The sequence below is a fragment of the Dendronephthya gigantea genome, unplaced genomic scaffold (genome assembly GCF_004324835.1).
Source record: "Dendronephthya gigantea isolate DGI-Jeju-01 unplaced genomic scaffold, DenGig_1.0 000012F, whole genome shotgun sequence".
Taxonomy (NCBI): domain Eukaryota; kingdom Metazoa; phylum Cnidaria; class Anthozoa; order Malacalcyonacea; family Nephtheidae; genus Dendronephthya; species Dendronephthya gigantea.
The window spans coordinates 379,147-405,061 of NW_021163022.1; the positions used below are offsets into that span (position 1 = coordinate 379,147).

Genomic DNA, 25,915 nt, shown 5'->3' on the forward strand with positions numbered 1-25,915 from the left:
CTTTTTTCATGTTAGCATGAATTCGTTACCATGTAACGTTTAAACATCACTGAATACTATCGTGCAAGAAATTGTTGTAGAAATGAGATGAAAAATGATGTGAATTAATTGTGCATGCATGTAAATATGTTTTTGCTTGGGTATGAGTGGTAATGGATTATTTCAAACATGCATTTGAATTTTGTCACAACCTATTATCAGGATACGTTGTTCTGCCTTTTCCTATAGCTTAATTAATTGTTGACAAACCAGTCTTGTGTATATCAGTGACTCAACAGATAACTTTGTTAAAAGTCGTGACAGATAACAGACAACCATGCATGTTGATAAATGACAAAATTGTTATAACTTCGTGACAAATTTCTTTCTGAGATTGCTTTGACGTGTGTTTACAAATTAATTTCTTCCATGTCCTGGTGGGTAATGGAACAAAAAAAACATATACCATTGCGAATTTTGTGACAATCTGTTAAGAAACAAGTGTTTCTAAGTCTAAATATATGGTATTAAATATTGCATGGTTGTTATATGACATGTTTCAGTTATCTACAAAATTATACGATAAAAAGATTATAGAATTTTTTTGGCGTTATCACTCCACGATTCAGTTTGTGTAGTGTTTCTAGTTTTTGAAATAAAATTGTAGAACATAATGAATGTTTGTTGCTATATGATTAACCTTAACTTTTTTAAATAATTATGTACATATATGATACAATTAACTGAACTTAATAGTTCTGCTGCACTTCACTACTTCGTATACAGTGCCATTCAACTTGCCAGCAGTTCAGAACTCCGCCAGGCTAAGGCAAAAGAGGTCGGGCGACAGTGGTCTGCGCTGACTTGGATCATATGCTTGCTCATATGTTGTGTATGACTAAACACGAAGTCTTGCACGAGGCGCGGATACATCAATAATTTTCTAATCAATAAAGTAATGCACGCACGTGTTTAACCAGTTAAATTATATACATATCTTATCAGCCGTTCGGTCAAGTCAGGAAAATGTGTGCTTGCTATTGCATGGATCTTTAAAAAATTCGGGAAATGAATTTGTCTTTCTCGATACAACGAGGCTTCTACGGCGGCTCGCGACGCATCTACGGGACTGAGTCGTGTCCAGCCGTTGCTACCAGCCACGGGGTTTCCGTTTCCCAATTTGATTGCATTTTCTGTTGCGATTGCACCAAGTACGCTTATAGTTATGGACATTTTATCCCCGTCGAGAGCCAAATCTTGCCGTAATGCATTGAAGAATCCGTGAAGAGCATGCTTGTTTGAACAGTATAGAGCGAAGTAAGGGTATGTCATTAGCCCTAAACCAGATGAAATGACCAACAACCGACCACCTGATGCTTTCAGACTGGGTAGGAATAGCGTGGTAAGATGAATGTAACTAAGGACGTTCACATTAAATGCCTTTGCAATGTCGCTGTAATTTCTGTCCGCTTGCCATTGCTTTATCTCGTATACAACGTGGTTTAAGACCAGCACATCAATTTTCTGAAATCGATTTAATGATTCCTAAAAGTACGATTGTTTAATATTAAATGTTAGCCACGGTTCATTTTGAACTACCGATCATGCAGTTTCTACTGTCTATATTGACTACTGTATTCTTAAATCCTGCATTTTGGTGTTGTAGACTGTAGAATCCTAACTAACAATCAGAATAAATGGTTCAATCGATTGCGAACCATACATAGTAAATCCTTTACAACGCCGTTGTGAATTATAGTTTCAGTTGTAAAATATAGTCCAGCAATGATAAAGATCAGCGACCAGATAATGCAAGTCTATTTATATGTAAAGCCGCGCACGTATACATAAATATATTTGGGTTACAAAATAAATATATTTGGGTTATGCAAAGTCTAGAACAACGATAGGACAATGAAAAGTAACAATGGGAATATTCTGGACAACCTTCGCCGGTGGCGAGAAATTGACTCGCTTAACATAGCATTTAGTTTTAGCTGAGTTGAAAATATCTACTTTAATCGAACCCAGGTTTTAAATTGTAAACTCCCTTAAGGTCTGTTCACAGTTCACACAATCCAATTTTGTTGGATCCAATTCACTTCTGACGTATGCAATATAGTCTGTTATTGATATAAGGCAGTACTGTATTGGCTTCAGTGCATTTGCTGCCCATAAACATAAGACAACAGAATAAAAAACATCCAGACCTTTAGGCCTGCCGGCTGCCGGGTTTGCATTTAATCGCAATTGTCGCGAAAACGTCAAGATGGCTGGTTTAGTAGATGATTCAATATCTGTGCAGTAAACAATGACCGATTTGAATACAGAAATAACAGCAAATATGAATCCGGACTATTTCTCAACGGTGAAAATGTCAAAATGATTTGTTCACGACAATTACAACATAATTTACAATGGCATAACCCGGCTTTAACACGTGTTAGTTTGAACCCCGCTTTTATAGTGCGTTCGGCCTAGGTCCGAACCTAGGTTAAAACTGATTTAAACAAACCGAGGGCCTCGACCTGGGTTTTTTGCGTTAAATAGTTAATTTGTGTACTGCGTAGTGTAAACGGCCGGGCACAAGGTGCATCACTGATAAATATTAGTGTGGCTTGTGGAAAAAACAAATTGTTGAAATTAAGTATTCAATTTCGACAGTATTTCGCAGCCGTCTCATCTGAATGAGTCTTGTCGAATGCTTTTAAACTGCAACAATTAACATGCTCAATGGGAAAGCTCCAGATAGCAAATGCGTCTGCTTGACAAATTTAGTTAAGTTGTGGTTGTTGCACTTGCATATACATATCATAATAAGTTTGTTTTTTTCCTCCTTCAAAATCAATTTTTATCGCAAAGATATTTTCAAAGACATGGCCGACTGACTTCGTTAATAAATTATGATCTACATTACAATATCAGAATTAGCTTTTCTTCTTTTCGGTTCTCTACTATATTAACTCAACTACAATGTTGCCTTTTATTAGTAAATATTTGATGGGTTTTAGCCTTTGAGCAAGTACAGATGACTTTTCCATCTCACGTGAGTTTACACGAGAATTATCGAACAGCATTCAGAGTCCATGCACATCACGAGCTATTTAATTGTTGCAACGTTCAAATTTGCACGAAATGAAACGATACAGTCTACATTTACAAAAGCTCGACTTTCTACCTTTCATTTATTAAAACACAGTTTAAAACACCCAAAAAGACCACGGCGTTGTGGAAATTGTCACCAGAGTGATGCTTGCACTCGTTAAAGTCATTTACTATGCTTCAACGTATGGCTAATTTGAGACGAACAGTCATTAATTCTCTAGGTATATTACTGTGCCAGTCGATTATTATCCCAGTGGCCAGTGTTTCTTATTTCCTGGCATATTACTACATTGCTTGTCAGCTAAAATTCTGCCATGAACTTTGCACTAACTGTAATTTATCTTTTAATAATAAATTTCCGTCACATTTATATTGCATGCAGCTTTCAATACTGGCGATACACTTGATATATCCCAGCATAATCAAATACATTTGTTAAAAAAGTATATCAATATAATGTCATGTTTACAATCATACTTACAAATAGAAGATTTTTGGGGCCATCGCCACCTCCCTCTAAATTAGCGATCATGAAGTTAGCGGAAGATGCACCGAGACGAGAACAATTTTCCACAACATTTTTAAGAGCCCATTCTCGTCTCGCCACTACCAATACATTTGCACCTTGTTCACAATATCTGTAAGCTATCTGTTCTCCTATCCCTGTCGATCCACCACAGATGACGATATTTTTTCCATGAAACGTTTCTGTAGTATTTGGTTTTTTCGTGAACCAATACCAGGCTATCACGACTACGCCAAACCCTATAGCTTTCTTGCCACGTTTAAACATTGTTATTGTTGATAACCGCTCCTACAAGAACAAAATGTAAAAATAGTTCTAACAGTCTGCTAAGATAAGCCTCTTTATACTCTCTGTGACGTCAGCAATATCTCAATTATTTGCGTAGGAGGAATCAGACGCGTGTCCAGCAGAAGTCGAGGTCATATTTGAGTAAAATTTTCAAGGTCACTTAACTCAACTTTCAACGCAACTCTCTGGTGCATATATTTCTAGTCCTGATCTCTCTCGTTCACGATATTTGAACTTGAGTTACTTAGTTGACATTAATTGAATTAGAGGGGGGTGCATATTTATATTGGCTCTATGGCCGACTGATTTCTTTTGAAAGCAATTGTTTTAGCGTGATGAATGTAATATATAATTAACATACAGACATGTTAAGCGTCTACGAACGGCCCAGGACCTGCTGGGTCTGGTGTTGTATGAAAAGGAAATTAACTTTCAGAATTAGCCAATCAGAATCGTGCATTTTTGAGCTAACTAAGCCCAACTAAATATAGCTAGTCGGTGATGAACTGTAATCTTCGTATTCGTCGTCTTTATAGTGGATGTATCCCATCTTTCTGGATGCATCCCATCTTTCTGGATGCATCCCATCTTTTTGGATGAATCCCATCTTTTTGTAAACAAGTCAGTCTTATTTTAACTTGTCCTAATGTCCATGAACCTCTGGTGCATAAAATGTGTTGACTACAGTCTACTGGCAGACGATACAGAGGATGCTCAACTCTTCTGAACCAGGCTCCAATTAAGAAGAATGAAAAAATGAAAGAATAAAATGGGCAACGGCTTCAAATGGCTATATAGTGAAATTTCACACCAGAACGGGTGGTCGTTTTATCTTTGGACCAGCCTTCATGTATATTTTGCTTAGCATCTAATACACAAATAACTAACTCGACTCATCATCGATTCCATTTCAGGTATGATTTCAGTGATCACATACTTGGGTAACTCATTTGTCTCCATGCAATCGGAACTCCCTGTCCTCCAAAAGTATAGTATGTATGTTTATGTTTGTTTTGTCTGGGGAAGAAGCCGGTCAGCCGGAAATACAGTGTAAGGATATGGCCAACCACTTGGCCAACCTCGGGTCAAGTGAACGTTTGGCGGAAAAGGAAAAGCTTCGCCATATCATGTAGAGATCAGTGGCACATGTGGCTTGGTGACCTGGCCTTGGTTATTCTTGTTTCAAAAACATGGCAAATTTGATGCGGATTTTTGCTCAATCGTTCTTTTCTAGGCAGTCTTCAAAATATTTGTTTTACAAATGTATGAAAAACTATTCTTGTAACACAGGAGGAAGGTTTTCTTTTATGCTCAGAACGAAATGGGGAACGTTTCTCAAGGAAAACCACAGTTTTACCACGTCGTATCTAATCGTCACGTCCCACATGTCAAGATTTCTTCATGTGGGAACCTACAGGTCAAGAAGTGTGGAAACAAGTAGAGAAGATGATCATGAGTTTGTTACAGAAGAAATTTCTATGACAGATAAAAAGTTTGAAGATTTTTGTAAGTTGCTGTCGTTGCGTGGGTAAATAACTAAACATGGTCATACTGTATGTATACTGGTAGGTAGGTAATGGTAACTGGTGAGCAGGTCATAATATTTACCATCACATGTCAGCATTGTCTACCAGTATGTGAGGGTAAATCAATTATGATTTTTGGCATTATGTATTATGCATACTGGTAAACAATGTTCACATGTGATGGTAAATATTATGACCTGCAGGCTGCTTACCAGTTGCCATCTTTGTGCAACTGCTGAATACCACTATTTTTAATACCCCTATCCCTTAAAGCAGGGATGCTGGAGCAGGTGGTGACAGGGACAGCTACCCCCCTTACCTTTTACCAACGGGGCAAAGGGGGCAATGTGCCCTTTCCATTGCACAGAAGTTTTTTTTTGGCAAAAATTACGGGCTTTTCAAGTAGCAAATAATTATTAACATATACGCATTACTACAAATATTACGTATGAGTACCTTAAGAGAGACCATGGTCGCTGCATAAAGATGTGGATACGTTCCAATATAACCAGGGAGCAGCGTGGCAGCGTCTTCAAATAACTTCAATGTTGAGAAGTGTTTTTGTTTATTTTAGGCAGCTGTTGTACCACATTTGATCCTAAGTTATACACATATTAGAAAGAGAATTTCATATCAAAGTACACATTTATAAAAGAGGAACTAATTTCTTTATTTTATTCATTAACTTTATACAATTCCATTTCACAAATTTTGCATTTTTTATGTAATTATGCCAACACTATTTAAACACTATTTAGGCAGTCGGAGGATTTAAACTGAACTGAAAATCTAAAAATGAAACCCTCACACTAAACTGCATTTTCCCCAGAGGTTTTGCCAGACAAATTTGAAAATTATTTCTCATCATAAACGTGAAACTAATTGACATTAACTCTAGTGTAAATCTAGTGTGAATTCCTAATGAATGGCTTTGAACAGTAACCTTGTTGTTGTAGATTACTAGATTGTACAAATATTTACCATTAAATAAGACTTTACTACTTTAGTATTCAGAACCCAAATGAAATTTCCTGACTGTTAAAGTATTCTTTTACAGCTGATATAATGAAAACAATCAAAGAGAAGACTGGAGTATTACTGAAAGCAGTTCATGGAAAGGATGGTAAAGAAGGATGGAGAATTCTAGTTGGAGGTATTGAAGAACTAATATCTGTTAAATAGCTGTTTTGCCTAATCTTTGAAGTGTATTTAATTCAGTGTGTGTTTCACATATAGGCACTCGACATGAAGTTCAGCGAGCTGTTCTTCATCTCAAATCCTCAACTGAACATGATTCAATCAATCAAAGGTTTGTTATCATGAATGAAAGAGGAGAACGTTTCCTGTTTTGTTCATTTCTAAGGTGTTTTGTTCATTTCACAATATCTAGGTTACTTCTTTTACAAGATGACACAGTGCATGAGAAGAATAACTCAAGAAAAGGTGATAAATTTGTTCTGTGAATTCCTCAAGCTTTAACGTTGTGAGGCTGGGCCATGACCAAATAAATATACTTTTACATCAGTTTCTCACATGCAAGTGCATTCACGTTCGCGAAGAAAGAATTCGATAACTTTTTCTGTTTTATTCTTCCGTCTATTCACAAACTGAAACATGTAAATGATAAAATGAAGCTGTGTGATATCCTCATTCAAGACATCCAAATACTAGTAAGCTATACTATCGTGAGCAGGTGGAATTATGGAAACCGTTGATTTGATATTTTGTGTGGCAAGTTAATTAAAGATAGTCGTAGACGTGAATAAAGTCTGAAATCTCTCATTTATGTGAGCGAGTAATTATAAAGATTATTTTATCTAGAAGACTATATTCTGAGATTTATCGTCCCGACTTGTCGCTTGTTAGTGTTGCAAATAGTGTACTAAATATACACTAGTACTCATAAACAAACGTGTACCGTTCAATATGTACAAACAGACAATACATGCCGTTATATTATCTGTGCACAGATCCCAAACCACGACTGAGCAGAAACAAAATAGCGAAGCAGTTATTTTAGATTTTTTTTCGATAGCAAGCTAAAGTCATTAAGATCTTTTTGATTTGCACAAGATTGAAGCTCGGCCGCGTAGCTCTTGGTCTACTGTAGTGTACGATCTTACTGTTTAAAAAATTGATGACTCCACAACTTGCAATGCAATTATTTAACTTTTAAGAGATATAAATTGGTGCAGAGTATTCAAAATGTAAGATAAAAGTTTCGAAGCTGCCAAATTTATATCTTTCAAAAGTAGAATTGCATTGCAAGTTGCAAGATAAATTTCACGGTGTAATAGGGTACTCCTATGAACATAAAGTGGTTACTGTACTTGTATTTGTTATAGAAAAACCAATCTGGGCATATTACAGGAGAAATTTTAAAGGACAAAAACCTCCTATGGTATGGTTTTTTACTCGCGTGAAATTAAAATTCGTTTGATCCTTTCAACTTCTTGTAGCTCTATAATATTTCTTTTTATCAATTTATTTTTATTGACATATAGAGAACAAGAAAGAAGTGCATTGTACGTATAAGTCACTTTATAAATTAAGTTTGGTCTGAAGATTTAATTTGCCGATAACTTATTATAATGACTTTTTCTCATTTGTTTTAGAGAGGGACGGGGGAGTCGCAAATTGTTTCGGGTAATCCATGTCCAGTATGTCGACTGCAGTTGGCTGGTCAATATCAACTGAACTACAAGGTTAAATGATTTTGAATTATACCTAACTCTACTGTCTCAGGCTGTTTCATCTGCACTTTGTAGAATTAGTGAAAGGCGAAATGCCTGCCAAAAATTTCCGTCAACCATCGTATAATTTTCTCGTGGATATTTTTTTTTTATATATAGGATATTGATTTACTCTCTCAGTTCATATCTCCCCATACCGGTGAAATATTTGAAGCATCCAAAACAGGTATTACACGAAATACTTCATGTTGTCACGTGTGTTGAAAAAGTTCATTTTAGTACAGCGAGGTAGCTACAGTACATATAGCGCAAAGTTAACTGAAGTCCTGAATCAAAGTTGTATTAAAACGGTTAAAATTCGAGTCATACTAACTTACCTGCAGTATGGAAGATTTCTGCAGACAATTTTACTGGACAGCAAAACCGATCAACTGTCAATTGATCAGTACGTAAATCTGTTATCCCAGGTGTTTGCAGATACCAGCAAAATAATCTTAAAACAGCAATACAGACTGCCAAGGATTACGGTTAGTTAATTTTTTCAAGATGATAAAAAAATGTATAATTCGCCACAGTTTGAGATGAATTTAAGTGAATATAGCCATTTTTATAATAGGTTTGCTTCCATACAGTATCCCTGGTCCAAGAAGTATTGAAAAGCCTGTGAAAAGTGCTGAAATACCAGTCAATGTTAGGCTGAAGTGATACACGAAATTACCTTCCTTTCTAATGCTGCTGTGCAGTTGGAATTTCAGAATTGTCGCATTGCTGAATTGTGTATACCTGGTCACTTTCAGTCTACGTCGCATTTATCTTATTCAATGTACACTTAAAGTCAGTTTTATTTACAATTTCATACAACCTAGCTGTATACAAGGTTATTATCTAGATTATAACGAATGAGACGTGCGTCCTAGGCCTGATAATGTTCAGATTAAATTCTTGATCGTGCATTAAATGATTATGTGCGCCTGTTATGATGAGGTATGTTGTTTTTTAATAATGACGAAGAAGAGAATAAGACCAAAACCACGTTACTCATCTTATGCTTCCGCAATTTACGCAATTGCATCCTTCTCCAATTCTCTTTATTTCTTCCTCAAGCAAGTCAGCTACATCACGCCTTTCCATATCCAGGAGTTTCTTTACCAGATCATTTAAATAATGACGACCTTTATGATCCCAGTCGTGTAGCATTTTTTCGGCAGAATCTTTTTCTAACTTGAACATCTGTAAAACATTGCACGAGTGAGATTTCTCTGCAGAGTAATGGCCGTCGTTTATTTCTTCGGCGAAGGCATGAAAGGCTAGAATTTTTGTATATGATGAAGAGAGGTTTTGTATAGGTTTGAATTAGTGATTATAAATATATCTTTTCCCTGCTTGCATGGGGTTAGGGGATAACGCAAAATCTCTGACAGGTACTAAAATCTTGTGAAGATTTTGAATGTGTATAAGAGATCGAAGAGGTGCGGTGAATATTGACCAAATTTGTCGACTTAAGAAGTGCACCGAAGCCTATATTTATAATATTTTGTCGTAGTAGAGAGGACATTTTATTTCCCGATGCTTTACGTGTTCTTAGTCCAGCTTTGATGTGAGTATCCCTCCCTGCTTTGTGGTTGTCAATTCAAAGGAAATTTCCTTCAATTGTGAAACTCTTCCAAGCACTCAACATTCTAGAACATCCCTCGTGCATTTTCAAAAATCCAGCGGGATAGAAGGTTTAACTTGTGTACTAATGTACGAGAGGTGATGTGCGACTTTCGGAAACAATAGAAAATCAGTTGAGATGGATTATTTTCTATTGTTGCTAATGCGTTCAGTACATGAGAAGCACAACGTTTGAAACAAGCCTTACTTGAACATCGTCAACAGTGTAACCAAGTTTTCCAGCTAAGCCTCGCCAATCATGGCCACGTGCGTTCTCAAACTGAAGTCGTTTGCAAACAGTTTTAAAAATATCGTCATTGATGTCACGAATTTTAATATGCTTTTTTTGACACACTTCTTCGTCAACATTCGGACGTTTTCCGTCTGCAAGTAAAGACAACTTTCTGAGGAAGATATATAGTTTATAGCATAAGTACATGTTATCAGTATCAGTATGGACTTTGGAAATAAACTTTAGAACTTTACGAGCGGGATGACTTTCGTATATGGTCAGGGGCTTACCTTTGCCTAGGTCTTACCTGACGTCTGTGGTGTTTTAATACCGCATGTTTCAAGCTCTCTTTCCTGTGCGTTTTTTACAATGGTTGATTGATGATGGTAATTATTGCTCCCCTCGTCATCATTTACAGAACTTAAGCATGGTTTACCTAATACACAATATTATACCAAGATTAACTGATAATAACAGGAGTTACAAAACTACCCCGAAATCCCATGGACTGTAAGATGTATAGTATATAATAATATACACGCAATAAATATAATATGATGTTCATACTTGAAATGTAAACTTTTCAAGTTAGTCTCTTTTCAAGTTAGTCTTTAATAATGTTTGGTTTTAAAGCTAAAATTTTACTGCTTTTGAAGCATTTTTAGAAAAGGTTGACACATCACTATCCGCGGTGTCATGGATAGCGCTATCTTCATACATGCAAGCGGTCCTTGATGTCTGTGTTTCGCTATTACATGTTTTTGTTTGCCTCTCTTTCATGTGCGTTTTTTACGATGGTTTTTTTAGAGTTATTTAGTAAGTATCTACCTAATATGAACGAGTTTTGTGATTGGCTTTTTGTAACAATAGTGAACAGTGTTTATGATTCGTTCTTTTAAAAATCAATTTCTATAGTTCATGCATTGTGTTTTATTGTGTCTATTGTTATCATCATCAACCAATAGCAAAGCTTGTTCATATAGGTACGTACCAACCCGAGTTATTGATCTCTTAACCCATCATCCACCGAATCTAAAATACATGCTCACATGCATGGTTTATCTAATTTATAGAATATTACATATCCATGCCAAAATAAAATTACAGAAGTTACAAAACTACAACAAAATCACACAGATATACATGCAGGCAATAAAATCTAATTACGTAACGTTTTAGTCAATAATATTCAAAATTCTCTATGTACCTGATGTTTGTGTTTCGCTATTACATGTTTGAGACTTTCTCTCCTGTACATTTTTTACGGCAGTTAATTGAGAGTTATCGATCTCTTCACCATTCCCCGAATCTAAAATACAAGTTGAGCATTGTTTACCTAATTTATATAGTAGCTAGCTATTATACATATGCCAAATTAAAATACAGAAGATACTGAACTACAACAAAATCCCACTGCATGCATGTATAAAAGATACATACAGGTTAATGTCCGTACTTATAAGATATAGCACTAGCTACGTGTAGTCAAAATCCTATATACATACATACATAGACTTTATTTCGTCACGCTAGCGGCCTCAACAGTCATTAGGCTGACTGATTTCAATGAGGGGCGTGATATTTTAAAAAAAAATGAAGCTACAAAATTACATGGACGTAGGACAGGGAAATTAAGGACATGAAACAGAAACTGATACAGTACAAACAAAATACAGGAGTATAGGTATGAAACACAGGCAAGTCAGTTTCAACTCATTCTTTGCAATATAGATTTAAAAGAAATCACAGATTCCGCAATTTTAGCCTGAGGTGGAAGATTATTCCAAAGCAGGGCACCATTATAACTAAAGCACCTCAACATATGTTTAGATTCGGTAGGATGCGTTACAAGCTTGTTTTGTTGCATCCATTTTGATAAATTTTCAAGATCAATGTTTACTTTGTTAATAAGGTCAATGCAGTCATTAGAAGATGCACAGATTACCGTATCATCAGCATAGAGTGAGGGGATTGTATGAATCAGTGAATCAGGCATATCATTTATATATAATATAAACAATAAAGGACCAAGTATGGACCCCTGAGGGACTCCACATATTATCGTTTTTGGATTTGATAGTTTTCCATTAATCAGACATTGTTGAACTCTGTTATTCAGATATGATTCAAACCATTTCAATTGAGTTCCTGTTATTCCAAAAAAATTATGCATTTTATTGATCAGAATTTCATGATTTACGGAGTCAAAAGCTATATACCTGGTGTCAGTGACTCGCTATTAAATGTTCCTCTTTCCAATGGCAGTGCCTTTTTTACGGGGGTTAAATCGATGTCTTTGCCATCACAGACAGAATCCAAAGCAGAACTTGTACATGGTTTACCTAAATATAATAAATGCGCGATATTGTACCAAGGCAAAATAATATTTTTTATCGTATACAATTTACATTTGCATGATTGATAGGCAAACGTTCGTCTTTATAGTCAAATAATTATATACCTGATGTTTGTAATTTCCTAGAAAATATTTCAAACTCTCTCTCCTGTGCCTTTTTTATCATGGCTGATTGATAAATATTTTCTTCATTCTCATTCACAGGATCCAACACTGAATTAGTTTCGCATTGTTCACCTGAATACAAATATGCAATTCAAATGCAGTATATATACGGCACATACCGTATATAACGACATGCGTAGGGTCTTATATTCACTTGCTCCCCCAGGAGTGCGCTGAGAGTGTTCAAGTTAATCTGGAAAATACCTCAGGACTACGCTTTTCTTCTGCGACTGCATGCATCGCCTAGTTTGTGGGGGTTTTGGTAAGAGTTATCAGTCGACTAGCGTTGGTCTACCTGCATGCATGTATATCAACGAGTGTCTTTCGTGTATTACACTTCATTCTATAGCCCCGTTATCTTTAATTTATTTTCACGGTACGGCTAAAACCCAGTTTTATTCCAGGTATACCAATACAAAAGCCGAGACTGGGTAAAATTGTTACAATTTAGTCGTAATCGTTGTTGAACTCAAAGATGAACGACTGATCGTATCACTGTCTTATAAAAGTTTTAAACCTTTTCGTTCACGTAAACAGGTTCCCCTGCGCAGTGTGTGCCATTGAATATTCTGGTTTCTGTTAAAATATTGCGCGTGAACAAAGCCGGTATGCCAACCAAACAATCACTTGTGAGTGAGACCCAGCTCAGCCGCCTTAGTTATAAGCAACTGGCTTTCGTTAATGGCAAAGACGGCGAAGCGATGCAAAGGCAAGGGGAGATGAAGTGTTCTTCTGGAATCTGGAACAGAAGTGTTCTTCTGGAACACTATAGACTAGAGAATGGAGGACGTGATTTCCGTATCTTTATTTTTACATGCATTCCCCGACTTACTGGAAAAGCTACCAACCTGTTGGCTCCTTTTTTACAGGACCTTCTGTCACGTTATCTCCGCCTATATGAAAATATCCATAATTTTGAATCACAACGCAACAGACATTCCGACCACGAGGAGAATTAGGCAGTCTAGCACTAATGCGTCAGACAATGACGCTAAATTTTCCGTCTCCATCCCAAATCCTGTTTGCGCTCAATTTATGGGCACCCCACGGTTAAAATTGTTACCCGTACCCAACTTTATTAGGGCTCAGGCTTCCAATACGAAGGCCGAGCACGAGTGAATTTGGTACGGGTTGTTTGGTTCAGCCATGCCGATGCATTGAGTGTAGTGTAAACGGGGCTTTTATTAATAAGTATAGGCAGAAATTGCTTGTCGTGCATATACTAATCCGGAATAGATACGATTTATAAGCAGTGTCAAAATGGATGATATTGTTTTCAAAAAAACTGAACAAATATCACTACCCAAAATAGCTTAAAATATTATTGCGGAAGTTATTTCCTTAAATCGTACGAAGCTATTTCATTATTCAAATTTCGAAAATCAACGCTGGCACAGATAAGGAATAAGATACCATGCAATGTTATCATTGCTACGATATTTCTAATACTGGCTAATTTTATTATTGTTTGAGTAACTATATAAGAGTGTATATATAAAATTTGCATTATAGATCAGTTGAACATATCGATTTTAAAAATCCTCTCCTTGTAACGCACTAATCATACTGCAGTTTATCACAATCACATGCAAGTAGTGATGTCATTTCATGAGTACACTCCAAGAACCATTTCATCTATCACCGTATTGGTAATATCAGTCCGATTCACCTTGGAAATATTTGCTTCCACAACAAATCATTCCTTTGAAATAATTAGTACCAAAACAGCAGAAATACTTACTGTCCATATTCGGCAATTAATACGATAAAAAATTACTATTTCCAAAATGTACTTGTGCTATAAAAAAGTCCCCAGAATTTAGTTGTGGGTTAAATATTCGGCTAACCGGCTACACTCTTCACCGCAGACGCTTCAAGGGCTATACATATTACATAATTGTGCATGCTGATGCATATTCTTGGAATCAGACCGGGGGGGATAAAGCCCCGCACAGACGAGCAAGTTTTCCTTGACAAGTTTTTTGACACGTTCACTTGCTCGTGTGTACGACGAACAAGTTTTCCTTGACAAGTTTTATTTGTTCGTGTGTACGTAAAAAAATTTTTCTTGGCAAGTTTTACGAGTCCGCATTACTGAAGTACGTAAATATATTGATGAATATATTGATGCGCAGTAGCCTACTGCGCATTTCCTTGTCAAGTTTTCCTTGACGGCCGTACACACGAACATTTTTCCTTGTTGAAAAGCTGGCATGACTAGCTTTTGAACAAGGCTCCTTGTCAAGGAAAAATTGTCAATTTTCGTGCGTACACACGGGCAAATAAAACTTGTCAAGGAAAACTTGTCAAGGAAAACTTGCTCGTCTGTGCGGGGCTTAAAAGGCAGGGGGATTGTGAGCAACACCTTTCCAGAATTGATCGGCGCTCGGGCAATCCCCAGTATCCTTAATAATCTAAAGCCAGGCGCACACGACGCGATTTCTGTCGTACGATTTTAGTCGGCCGATTTTAATCGACAAATATCAAACTGTTTTAAAATATGCCAGCCGACAAAAGTCGCTAAAAAACTGTTGACATCGCACACGCAAGGATTTTAATAAGGGCTGTTTTCCACCGTCGCGTTTTTCGTATGTAGCTACGTATACGCACATAAAAGCTCAAAACCTTCTAAGTTGTATTTTATGCCAGAGAAAACACACGCAATCATCTACAGAATCCAACCTTATGCATCTATTGACTATTCAATCCTTGATAAGTATGATTTAAATGATTTTAAACTTTTACGTGCGTATACATATCTATGAAAAACGCGACAGTGGAAAGCAGCCCTGGTTGAGACGTTTTTTGTCTATTTTATGCAGTTGTATCTATGATGGCAGTTATACTACATTTGATCATTTTGATCCGAAGTAATTGAAAGTATTGATATTTAATAATATTTACCCTACAGATATATATATGTAAGCAGTAAAGGATTTTCTGTGTTATTTTGAATTATCAATTCTCAAAAATGACAAATCGAGTCTCTATAGACCCTAATGACTAATTAAAGTTCAATAAGGTGTCTCCACATTTCCATTTCCTACATAAACAGTTTTTGTCTGTGTGTAAGAATCAAATCCTTCTTGCCCATTTTCCCGACCAATGCCTGAATGCTTGAAGCCACCAGTGGGAAACTGGGGCCGAAATATACTGTAAGTATTTATCCAACATTGACCAGCCTTCAGTTTCGCTGCCACTCTATGAGCTCGAGTTATATCACTAGTAAAAAATAACAGTATATATTTGTAATGGAAATTAACTTGTTTATCACCTAATTACTTTAGGATGAAGTAATTGCGAATACTAGTGATTCATTCAGATTAACGCCCCTGTATTTCCAACTGTGAGCTTACCTTGTGAACAAACCACTTGCCAAACCATAATTTGTGTCATTTGCTCTTTTAATAACTTCTTCCTCTTTGCTAAAACTTAGTATTGAAATAACTGGTCCAAATATCTCCTCTTGAACAACTTTCATATCATCTCGACAGTTTGTCAACACACATGGGGACATGTAGTAACCTGACATCTGCAGACGTTCTCCACCACATAGTATTTCTGCACCCTATATAAGAAACATGTGAGTGATCTTACAATACCATACTGGATCAGCAGACAGTATATGACTATGTGCAGACCTGGCCCCTAAGGGCAATATATGATTGAGTGGTAAAGAAAACCCAGTTATGGATATGATGTCAGGTATCATTTGAAGAAAAGATCTCAGAAGAAGATACATACAATTAAGGCAAGGCTGATATGATATAGTGTTGTATATGGATGCAATTTCAGTATGCAATTTATAGAAGTGATACCATATACCTCATACCTCATCTTTTGCTGATTGAACATAACCTAACACTTTATTTAAATGATCTTCAGATATCAGAGCACCCATCTGTACACTAGAGTCTGCTGGATGTCCAACTTTTATCTTCTTTGTTCTTTCAACAATCCTCTTTGTAAATTCATCTTTAATGCTCTCATGAAGGAATACTCTTGTTCCATTTGTGCAAGACTAGTATAAATGAAAAGTACAAATGTTAAATCTGAAACATGCTAGCTCATATACATGCTGTGTTTGTACATGTGCCAAATATGGAATTTGATTTTCATTATATTCATGCAATGAACATGACAAAAACGGCATTGATGGTATCTGAGGTTTTGTACCTGTCCAACTAATTCAAAATTAGCATTTAATGCAGCATTTATAGCATTATCCATGTCACAGTCAGGAAATATAATCAGTGGTGATTTTCCTCCTAATTCTAGTGTCACATCTTTAATTCCTGGTGCACAGCTTGCCATTATCTGGAATATTTGAGCAAAATATATCATTCTTAATCCATTTTAAATGTGACTATTTATTGGTATCTTTTCTGACAATTATTGGTAATTGTCCTTCCCATGTAATGACAAAGCAAAAAACCAAAATACATGTGTGCATATTTTAGCCTATGTGATAAATGAATTCAAAAACTTACTTTTGCTCCAGTTTGAATTCCACCAGTAAATGATACCTTTGCTACATCACCATGCTGACATAATAACCCACCTGTTTTAGCTTCACCTTGTACCACATTCAATATACCAGGTGGAGCACCTGCATCATGTATTATCTCTGCCAACAGGGTAGTGGTTATGGGAGCAAGGGGAGATGGTTTGAATACCATAGTGTTACCTGATGCCAGTGCAGGGGCTACTTTCCAGGTTGCACCACAAAATGGAAAATTCCACGAGCCAATAGCTGCAAAGATTATGAGACATTTCGGTATTTCAACAACAGCAGATTATGTCTTGATAACGTCTATGACTGCATGGCTAAAAGGCCCATTTTGCAACATATTTTTATCTTATTATGACTCAGTATTAACATGAAGATTACTGTTACAGTTTGACAAAAAACTTTGACTATATAGCCTAATAAAATTTCCCAACCTGCAACAACCCCATAAGGTTCCTTTGTGACATAGGCAAAATTGTCATTTTCCAGTTTAACATAACGACCAGTTGATGTTGTTGCTAGAGAGGCATAATACTCCAGGGTCTCAATAGCACCATTGACATCAAATTGCAACTCACTTATACACCTTCCTGTATAAACAATATTTCACAATGTTGTGTTTATTAAATGTGTTTAGACAGTGAATATTACTTTCAGTAAAATATAAGTATTAACTACTCTTGTATTCTTGTCCATTCATATGTATAGTTGGTTTATCTACCCTAGATAGCTACCTCATACCCACCTGTATCAACACTGTCCCACTTTGCAATTTCATCTTTTCTTTGCCGGATGATATCAGCAGCCCTATTTAACACTGCAGCTCGTTCAATACCAGACCATGCTGACCATTTCTCAAATGCATTGCCAGCTGAAGATACTGCTTTCAAGACATCCTCATTACAGGAACATTGTACCTCTCCAAGTAATTTACCAGTTGCCGGCTCTCGCAAGTCGAAACTGTCTGAAGCTGATGGATAACACCTCTCACCATTAATAAAATTTAGAGGAGCCAGTTTTTGGTTTTGACAGCTTGTATACGAAAAGAATCGAGCACTTGATGCAAACTTAGTAATTGCAACAATAGCACTCCGTTTGCAATTCCCTAGTGCTATATTTAGTGCCATTTCTCCGAAAATGTTCTAGTCAGATATATTCTCTACTCTACCAGTCTATCTTTATTATAATCTCTGCTCTCAGAATTTCTGTGTACACAGGCATAGGCGCACGAGACGGGGGGGATTATTTTTCTAATTTTCAACCTTATCATCTTTTAGCTTCCGTTTTTCTAACTGCTCTATTTCATACATGGATTTACTGTGTTCTTTAATATCAATACATATTATAAATTTAGGTCAAGTCAAATTTTAGTTATTTCTCCCGGTCTCGGGATTAGAACGCATTTAATTTTCTCCGTTTGCGTGTTTCAGTTATTAAATTGGAGATAAAGTTAGACACTGAATGATAATTTTCTGGATTGGTATATCATATATCTGACTGGATTGGTATATCATATATCTGGGCCATCTGACTATATCTAATCAAACGAGATTGTAACTGTGACGAATTGAGGTTAAAAATGTTTACATTAATAAATAGGTCACTGTGGGAGCTGGGAAAAATGGGTTTTTGGTGACGAATTCCTGCAATCCTAGTTTTTGATCAATTCTCGCCGTCTTTTTTAAAATTGTCAGTTTTGTAGTGATGAACAGGATAGTACTTCTTTCAGTTTAAGGTTGACACTTGACAGGTCTGGGTTCTGTCTTATCACTCTTATGAGGTTCCAGAAAAACTCGCACCCAGAGAGAACTAGATATTTAACTCATCATAAACTCATGGTCATATATATATATACAACAGATCGAGTTATCACTGATCACTGATGGGAATTTGAAGTTCAACATTCCTAGCCAGAGTGTAGGTGAAACAAGAAGCCGGGCTGAAGCCGGCGCTTCCAAATTCCAACGGTATTTTAAGCTGCTTCCATGTTCGCATTGTTCTGCTCGGTAGCAAATTCTTTGTGCACTTTTCCCGAAGTAGTCTTCTCCAGGCTATCCTTCAACCTTCTTGAACAAAGAGGGTGGATGCATTACATCTCCCAAAACACACCAAAGCACAAGAGAGGAGGTTTTGTAAAAAGACAATAGCAATATAATATAAATCGGGAATAATTCGGTATCGAGTGAAAGGCGGGAAACGCCGAAATGTTGGATGCTGGGCGTGAGAATGCCACCCTTGAAATTTTCTCAGACTAAAATACAATTGTTGATCCTAACAAATAGTCACCCAATTGTTACTGCAAGATCAAAGTGTAAACCGCCCACTTCCTCTTACTGTGGATGAAACACGGTTTCTGGCATGTATACACGTCATGTACGACACCACCAGTCAACCCATGACCCATCCGCTGTATTACATTAATAAAACTGCCTAACACTTTATAGAGGGTCCACAATAGGCTACCCCAATCCCGATATCCCGATGTTTTTTTTTTAAAATTCTCGATATCCCGACGCTTTTATAGTGAAATCCCGATCCCGCCTTGCAATTTAGTAACCTATGTCCGTTTTATAGCGAAAATTCATACAATATTTATTACATGTGAATAAAGTATTTTGTTGAATCTTTTCAGACTCAAAACCTCTTCAAATTCGTCAAACGGCATATTTTAAATCCCGTATCCCGTCATTAAAATATTTCATATATCGGAATCCCGAGGCACGAATTACGAAAATCCCGTATCCCGCAAGAAATTTTATTCCCGAATCTCGCATCCTATTTTTTAAATATCCCGCTTCCCAATCGAAAAATGACCTATTTCCCGCATCCCGAAAAACCTATTGTGGACCCTCTTTATAAAGGGATTAGGTCATCTAATAAAATCATCTACTGTACGCTTTAAAAAATACTAACAATTTTTACGACACCGATTTTTGTATGACGTATTTCCAGATATTGAACCTCCTGTTTTGCGTGGCCGGTAGTCTGCGTGGGTTTACGGTATTATGGTAGGTGTTTGGAACGACGCTAGCTTTTGGTTAATGTTATTAGATCTAGAAGTTCAAATCGAAGATGGGCTGACCAAAATTCATATTTCAGGTTTGTATAACCATGGATAGTTAAAAGAATTTATTTATTTAGTGATTTTATTATCATGGTATTAACACATGCTTCAAAATATCGATATATATTGCGTAACTTGCGTGCAACCTCAGATCAGTGCGTGCAACTCGCAGGCAATCTGAGGCTAATCAATAGCACTTTGATATGCAAATGCGAGGATGTTTGATTTTGATGCCTAATTGACACTTAAAATACTTGCTTTTCCTTTGTATCATCTGGTATCGACTTCCGTGAGAAATCTATGATGTCTTGTGCTATTTATGACAGCATTTTAATCGGGAATCATTGACATTCAACAGCAGTTACAACTTACAGTAGGGGTGTGTGTTTATATTCGCTTTGTGCGGTGAGCTGGTTGGCCGTTAATTGAATGTAAAACAAACATAAAATAACCCATCATTATATTGTTCTCAGATTTTCTACTACCGTTATCGGGTTATTTTTATTAAAGCTTATTTATAAAGCTTGAAATAAGTACTTGGTGTAGTGGATCAATTCGCGATGTCGGCTAGAAGGAGTCCGTATGAAAGAATGGTTGATAAGCTTATAAAAGATGGCATAAAAATGATTGCTGTTGATTTTGATATGACTCTAGTATCTGTGCATACAAATGGGAATTGGATGTTCACAGCCAGGCCATTGGCGAGCAGAGTTCGACCTGGTTTTCCTGAATTTTTGGGTGAGGTTTTAAAGAGAGGTCTTTGGGTAGCTGTAGTGACATTTTCACCTCAAGTTGAATTAGTAAGAGATGTACTTGGAAATATTTTGCCTCAGAGAGATGTTGAAAGAATCTGTATACGAGGGAATACCTTGGATTGGAAACCATACCCCAGCTGTAGGAAAGAAGGTAGGTTCCACCTAGCCTATCTAAAGAATGGAGATTCACCAAAATTTTGAGATAGTCTTACTGTTAGATGTAACCACACAAGGGCACACATGTCATGGCTGCAGGTTTTACATTTTTTTAATTGTAATAGACACTGGCATAGCCAGCATCGATAATTGAGGGGGTCCATATTCATATATTCATGTAAACAGGCTGTAAAGACAATTGATTTGAAAAGAAATTAATCCTGCGTATCACGAATATATGAATATGGACCCCCCCAATTATTGTTCTGGCTACGCCGCTGGTAATAGAATGCCACCTCCGAATTTTGGCATGCTCCATACTCTGAAATTTTAGACTACTTCCTATGTAATGTATCTAATGTATCTAATTCTATCTAATATTCCATTCATTTAGGTAAGCAATCTCACATTGAGTCAGCAATAAAACATTTCTACAAAGCAAGCAAAATGAAGATAAAGCCATGTGAAGTATTGCTTTTTGATGATGATGATGAGAATATTAGAGTTGCAAACAAGTATGCTATGAGAACTGTAAAAGTTGTTGACAACAGTACATTGCCCAGTTTGCTTTCATGAACTAGTGGTTATGCTGAAAAAGAGTTATGTAGCACCTTTTTGAAAAAAGATCAATTGTCATCTGAATATTTATACAGTAGCTACATAGTCTGTGTAATAATACAGATACAGATAATATCTTGATACACCATCACCATCCCACAGTACAACCTACTAAGTAGATGCTATTTTATTAATACAAGTTTGTTGAATCAAAGAAGGCAAGGTATGTTTTTAAACAGATACTTCGATTAAGTGTTACAAAAAAGGTTGTTGCACACGTTATCTATACATTACACCTGGCTAGAACTAGCCTGGGTCACTAGATGTACTGTATCTAATGCCAAAACATTTTTAACTAATTTTGTAGAGATAATTTATATAATCTTGCATTGTATTATAGATCTTCTCTTTATACCAGAGGACATATCCAAAAAATGTGTTTTGTGTATTATGATCAGTTGCTTATAAATACATTGGGCTTGTTATTCTAGTCCTGATTATTGCTAACTCTAGGTTAATTCGGAATCAGCGAGGATTTCTGAAACAACCTATTTAGCTTGGTGGATAAACTGTTATACAACTTGATTTGAAGAGTTAATAGCACTGTGCAACTTTACTTGATCATTGCACCTATTCAACTTGATACCTATTCAACTCCCGAGGCGTCTAAAGTTGTCGAATATGAACATTTCTTAGATCTGCTAAGGTTTTCTTAGCATTTCAAACACTCTTTACTAATTAACATTCTTTAAAACTATAATTGCATTGCAAGTTGCAGAAAAAATTGCATAGTGTAACACAGTAACAGCACCTTTACATTAATCCAGGGTTAAGCCAATTATGGTAAGACAATTGGATTAATAGGTGAGGGTAAATCAATTATGATTTTTGGCACTTCACTCCATGCAGGAATATTCTAGAGGTTTAAAGGGTCCTAATTTCGAGTGGAATTATACACACTTTTTCTTTTCAATTTTTTTCTTGTGTCTAAATTTTTTCCCTGTCAATTTTTTTTTCGTGTCAATTTTTTTCTTGTCAATTTTTTCCTTCCTGTCAAAAATTTTTCTATTTGAATTATTTTCTTGGGTCCAATTTTTAAAATTTCCAAAATTTCAATATTGGGTTGAAAACACGTCGAAATTGTACAAAACTAAGTAGAATTGCATTCTTTCATCAATAGGATATATTTAAACGCATAAAACATACTTTCATGAATTTCAAAATTTCAGGCAAATGAGCATCGGGGGACCATTTTGGTCAAAATTGACGACTTTTTCAATGTTCCAAAAACCAACCAAATATATTCTAAAATGAAAGATATTAGTCTTAGGAAGCCATTTTTAGCATTTTAAGACAGTTTTTGAACAAAGAGCATATTTGGTTGGCTTTTTGAACAATTGAAAAAGTCGTCAATTTTGACCAAAATGGTAAGGCTTACCCCCTACCATTTTGGTCAACTTTGACGATTTTTTCAATTGTGCAAAAACTGTTTAAAATGCTAAAAATGGCTTCCTAAGACTAATATCTTTCATTTAAGAGCATATTTGGTTGCTTTTTGGAACATTGAAAATGTCATCAATTTTGACAAAAAGGTGAGGCTTACCCGCTTACCATTTTGGTCAATTTTGATGACTTTTTCAACTGTTCAAAAACTCTCTTAAAATGCTAAAAATGGCTTCCTAAGACTAATATCTTTCATTTTAGAGCATATTTGGTGGGTTTTTTGAATAGTTGAAAAAGTCCAAAAAGGCTTACCCCTTAAAATTTTGGTCAATTTTGACGTCTTTCTCAACTGTTCAAAAACTGTCTTAAAATGCTAAAAATGGCTTCCTAAGGCTAATATCTTTAATTTTAGAGCATATTTGGTCGGTTTTTGGAACATTGAAAAAGTGGTCAATTCTGACGACTTTTTCAATTGTTCAAAAACTGTTTTAAAATCTTAAAAATGGCTTCCTAAGACTAATATCTTTCATTTTAGAGCATATTTGGTTGCTTTTTGGAACATTCAAAAGTGGTCAATTTTGACCAAAATGGTAAGGCTTACCCCTAACCACTTTGGTCAATTTTGACGACTTTTTTAAACTGTTCAAAAACACTCTTAAAATGCTAAAAATATCTTCCTAAGACTAATATCTTTCATTTTAGAGCATATATGGTTGGTTTTCGGAAGATTGAAAAAGTGATCAATTTTGACCAAAATGGTAAGGCTTACCCCTTACCATTTTGGTCAATTTTGACGACTTTTTCAATTATTCAAAAACTGTTTAAAAATGCTAAAAATGGCTTCCTAAAACTAATGTCTTTCATGTTAGAGCATATTTGGTTGGTTTTTGGAACATTGAAGAAGTCGTCAATTTTGACCAAAATGGTAAGGCTTACCATTTTGGTCAATTTTGATGACTTTTTCAATTGTCCAAAAACTCTCTTACAATGCTAAAAATGGCTTCCTAAGACTAATATCTTTCATTTTAGAGCATATTTGGTTGGTTTTTAGAATATTGAAAAAGTCGTCAATTTTGACCAAAATGGTAAGGCTTACTTACCCCCTAACCATTTTGGTCAATTTTGACAACTTTTTCAATTGTTCAAAAACTCTCTTACAATGCTAAAAATGGCTTCCTAAGACTAATATCTTTCATTTTAGAGCATATTTGGTTGGTTTTTTGAACCTTGAAAATGTCGTCAATTTTGACCAAAATGGTAATGCTTACCCATTACCATTTTGGTCAAATTTGATCACTTTTTCCACGGTTCAAAAACTCTCTTAAAATGCTAAAAATGGCTTCCTAAGACTAATATCTTTTATTTTAGGGCATATTTAGTTGCTTTTTGGAACATTGAGAAAGTCTTCAATTTTGACCAAAATGGTAAGGCTTACCCAATACCATTTTGGTCAATTTTGACGATTTTTTCAATTGTTCAAAAACTGTTTAAAATGCTAAAAATGGCTTCCTAAGACTAATATCTTTCATTTAAGAGCATATTTGGTTGCTTTTTGGAACAATGAAAATGTCATCAATTTTGACCAAAAAGGTGAGGCTTACCCGCTTACCATTTTGGTCAATTTTGATGACTTTTTCAACTGTTCAAAATCTCTCTTAAAATGCTAAAAATTGCTTTCTAACACTAATATCTTTCATTTTAGAGCATATTTTGTTGCTTTTTGGAACACTGAAAACGTGTTCAATTTTGACCAAAATGGTAAGGCTTACCATTTTGGTCAATTTTGATGACTTTTTCAATTGTCCAAAAACTCTCTTAAAATGCTAAAAATGGCTTCCTAAGACTAATATCTTTCATTTTAAAGCATATTTGGTTGGTTTTTGAAACATTGAAAAAGTCGTCAATTTTGACCAAAATGGTAAGGCTTACTTACGCCCTAACCATTTTGGTCAATTTTGACGACTTTTTCAATTGTTCAAAAACTGTCTTAAAATGCTAAAAATGGCTTCCTAAGACTAACATCTTTCATTTTAGAGCATTTTGAGACATTTTTTGATGAGTTAAAAATGTGGTCAAAATTGACCAAAATGGTAAAGCTTACCCTTTACCATTTTGGTCAATTTTGAAGATTTTTTTAAATTTTCAAAAACTGTCTTAAAATGCTAAAAATGGCTTCCTAGGACTAATATCTTTTATTCTAGAGCATTTTGAGACACTTTTTGATGAGTTGAAAAAGTGGTCAAAATTGACCAAAATGGTAAAGCTTACCCCTTACCATTTTGAAAAACTGTCTTAAAATGCTAAAAATGGCTTCCTAAGACTAATATGTTTCATTTTGGATCATTTTTGGACAGTTTTTTAAAAGTTGATCAAATTGATCAAAATGGTAAGGCTTACCTCTTACCATTTTGATCAAATTTGACGTCTTTTTAAACTGTTTAAAAACTGTCTTAAATTGCTAAAAATAGCTTCCTAAGACTAATATTTTTCATTTTAGATCACTTTTGAGACATTTTTTAAAAGTTGAAAAAGTCGTCAAAATTGACCAAAATGGTAAGGGATAAGCTTTACCATTTTGGTCAATTTTAAAGACTTTTTTAACTTTTTAAAAAGTGTCTCAAAATGCTCTAAAATGAAAGATATTAGTCATAGGAAGCTATTTTTAGCATTTTAAGACAGTTTTTGAAAAGTTGAAAAAAGTGGTCAAAATTGACCAAAAATGTAAGGCTGACCCCTTACCATTTTGGTCAATTTTGACGACTTTTTAAACTTTTTAAAAACTGTCTTAAAATGCTAAAAATGCCTTCCTAAGACTAATATCTTTTATTCTAGAGCATTTTGAGACACTTTTTGATGAGTTGAAAAAGTGGTCAAAATTGACCAAAATGGTAAAGCTTACCCCTTAC

At 35.6% G+C, this 25,915-nt stretch overlaps 5 protein-coding genes across 5 annotated transcripts; 2 read left to right on the forward strand and 3 right to left on the reverse strand.

Annotated features, from left to right (window-relative positions):
- Positions 1 to 36: 36 nt before the first annotated feature.
- LOC114518992 (hydroxysteroid 11-beta-dehydrogenase 1-like protein B) lies at positions 37 to 4,129 on the reverse strand. Its single transcript, XM_028539046.1, has 3 exons — positions 4,064 to 4,129; positions 3,566 to 3,898; positions 37 to 1,524 (listed from the first exon to the last, which is right to left on the reverse strand). The coding sequence occupies exons 2-3, from the start codon at positions 3,875 to 3,877 to the stop codon at positions 952 to 954; spliced, it is 885 nt and encodes a 294-aa protein (XP_028394847.1). The 5' UTR covers positions 3,878 to 3,898; positions 4,064 to 4,129; the 3' UTR covers positions 37 to 951.
- A 231-nt stretch (positions 4,130 to 4,360) lies between these two features.
- On the forward strand, positions 4,361 to 8,842 carry LOC114518995. Its single transcript, XM_028539051.1, has 10 exons — positions 4,361 to 5,404; positions 6,482 to 6,577; positions 6,661 to 6,733; positions 6,815 to 6,867; positions 7,770 to 7,825; positions 7,929 to 7,949; positions 8,040 to 8,129; positions 8,277 to 8,343; positions 8,585 to 8,644; positions 8,734 to 8,842. Exons 1-10 carry the CDS (start codon positions 5,089 to 5,091, stop codon positions 8,820 to 8,822), a joined length of 921 nt encoding a protein of 306 aa, XP_028394852.1. The 5' UTR covers positions 4,361 to 5,088; the 3' UTR covers positions 8,823 to 8,842.
- Positions 8,843 to 9,080: 238 nt separating this feature from the next.
- Positions 9,081 to 14,271, reverse strand: LOC114519005. Its single transcript, XM_028539062.1, has 8 exons — positions 14,265 to 14,271; positions 13,372 to 13,416; positions 12,464 to 12,595; positions 12,222 to 12,344; positions 11,210 to 11,311; positions 10,310 to 10,438; positions 9,979 to 10,154; positions 9,081 to 9,347 (listed from the first exon to the last, which is right to left on the reverse strand). Exons 1-8 carry the CDS (start codon positions 14,269 to 14,271, stop codon positions 9,156 to 9,158), a joined length of 906 nt encoding a protein of 301 aa, XP_028394863.1. The 3' UTR covers positions 9,081 to 9,155.
- A 1,202-nt stretch (positions 14,272 to 15,473) lies between these two features.
- Positions 15,474 to 18,340, reverse strand: LOC114518896 (4-trimethylaminobutyraldehyde dehydrogenase-like). Its single transcript, XM_028538929.1, has 7 exons — positions 17,779 to 18,340; positions 17,468 to 17,623; positions 17,014 to 17,276; positions 16,700 to 16,840; positions 16,356 to 16,544; positions 15,880 to 16,091; positions 15,474 to 15,745 (listed from the first exon to the last, which is right to left on the reverse strand). Exons 1-7 carry the CDS (start codon positions 18,158 to 18,160, stop codon positions 15,538 to 15,540), a joined length of 1,551 nt encoding a protein of 516 aa, XP_028394730.1. The 5' UTR covers positions 18,161 to 18,340; the 3' UTR covers positions 15,474 to 15,537.
- Positions 18,341 to 20,278: 1,938 nt separating this feature from the next.
- Positions 20,279 to 22,039, forward strand: LOC114518950. The gene is made up of 3 exons (XM_028538995.1): positions 20,279 to 20,470; positions 20,571 to 21,003; positions 21,403 to 22,039. The coding sequence occupies exons 2-3, from the start codon at positions 20,658 to 20,660 to the stop codon at positions 21,582 to 21,584; spliced, it is 528 nt and encodes a 175-aa protein (XP_028394796.1). The 5' UTR covers positions 20,279 to 20,470; positions 20,571 to 20,657; the 3' UTR covers positions 21,585 to 22,039.
- The last annotated feature ends 3,876 nt before the right edge of the window (positions 22,040 to 25,915 follow it).